Source organism: Halyomorpha halys, unplaced genomic scaffold, assembly GCF_000696795.3.
Source record: "Halyomorpha halys isolate HHAL.00 unplaced genomic scaffold, Hhal_1.1 Scaffold121.1, whole genome shotgun sequence".
Classification (NCBI taxonomy): Eukaryota; Metazoa; Arthropoda; class Insecta; order Hemiptera; family Pentatomidae; genus Halyomorpha; species Halyomorpha halys.
In genome coordinates, this window is record NW_027107242.1 from 1,249,805 (window position 1) to 1,251,182 (window position 1,378).

General features: G+C 29.7%; 1 protein-coding gene across 2 annotated transcripts in view; it reads right to left on the reverse strand.

The window, feature by feature from the left end:
- Nmdar2 (NMDA receptor 2) overlaps positions 1 to 1,378 on the reverse strand; it is a gene marked incomplete at its 5' end in the record, with an annotated part of 971,135 nt that overhangs the window by 124,684 nt on the left and 845,073 nt on the right. For both annotated transcript variants that reach the window (XM_067045541.1, XM_067045540.1), the window contains 1 exon segment: positions 227 to 365. In XM_067045541.1, the coding sequence (XP_066901642.1) occupies positions 227 to 365 (139 nt within the window).

Consider the following 1,378-nt stretch of genomic DNA (forward strand, 5'->3'; position numbering starts at 1 on the left):
TCTTAGGGGACATATGTCCCAGAATAAAGTTATTTTTTCATTTCATTTCATTTCATTTCATTTATATAAGAAGATAGTCAGGGTTGCGGTCAAAACTAGTTTTGTTTCTCTTTTGATCGCAACCCTGACCATCTTCTTATATATTAATTTTTATAATGGCTTTTTTTGAACTTTTTTCTATAATAATGAGGATGATTGATATATGTAAAGATGTTCTTAAAGTCACCTCTTCCCATACAAGCTGCCTGCTGACACCAGGCCGGAGGTTCATGATTTTGAGCTCAGCCGCTTTGAGTGCTCCATCCGCAGTAAATTCAATGTTAGGCTTTCCAGGTTCTCCCTCCACTGATACGTTCTTAAGGTATCTATAAAAAAAAAAAAAAGATCACAAATTAGGAACATTTTTATTTTTTTTTTTAACTATTTATTTTATTATAATTCAGTAATTTTTTTTTTAATCTCTAGTATTTTATATAATTCTGTTATACATTAGTAAAACATAAAATTCTGAGAAAGGTATTTATAAATCATCGGTCCAGACTATAAGCAATTTAAACTTTGCTGATATTCCGTAACATGGCTTCCATAAAGTTGCTTAAATCCGGCAAAGTGGTAGTATCAGTTAAACTGTTGACCCGTTATAATCTGTTGATCAGATTAGAGCTAATTTAATAACCAAGTCAAACATTAACTTATTTTCAGTCTGAGCTATTTCTAATCTATCACTTTGGAAATTAGGAGCGGTGTAAGTCTTTCATTGCTCATTAACAAATCGCAGTTTAAGATGAGTTGGTTTCGTTACAGAAAATTATAAATCACAATATTTATTACACACGAATGTTACAGTCATTATTTCAAAAATTATACTTCAACGACATAAATACTATATAATATTTATGTAGAAATATGGAAATTAAAAACTATTATTACATCATATTTTTTTTAATAAATTAGGTTTCATGTTGTACATTCAGTTACAACCCAAACTTTAAATGTTAAAGGCTTAAACTTTAGTTAAGCCCTTTAGCTTTTTTAAATTTGTGTCTACTCAAAAAATGTAGATTTTTATATTTTAGTAAGTTATGATAACTAAATTCAATCAAACATTAGGCAATAAACACCAAACATTTTATAATCCAGAAACATACCATACTTTAAAAAAATTCAAAGCCGTTGAAGGTAACATTTTCAAAAATTTTAAATTTAAAAACAACAATTTTAATCCTTTAAAAAAAAGCGCACGCTATCTAAAGTCTATAAGCTAGCAGGACACGAGAATAGACCAGCATAGTTTATCAAGGGCTAAGCTGGTTAGGACTACGTCTTACAGGTTTAACCCTAGCAGCACCAAGGTAGTATTCATTACGGCCTACTCCAA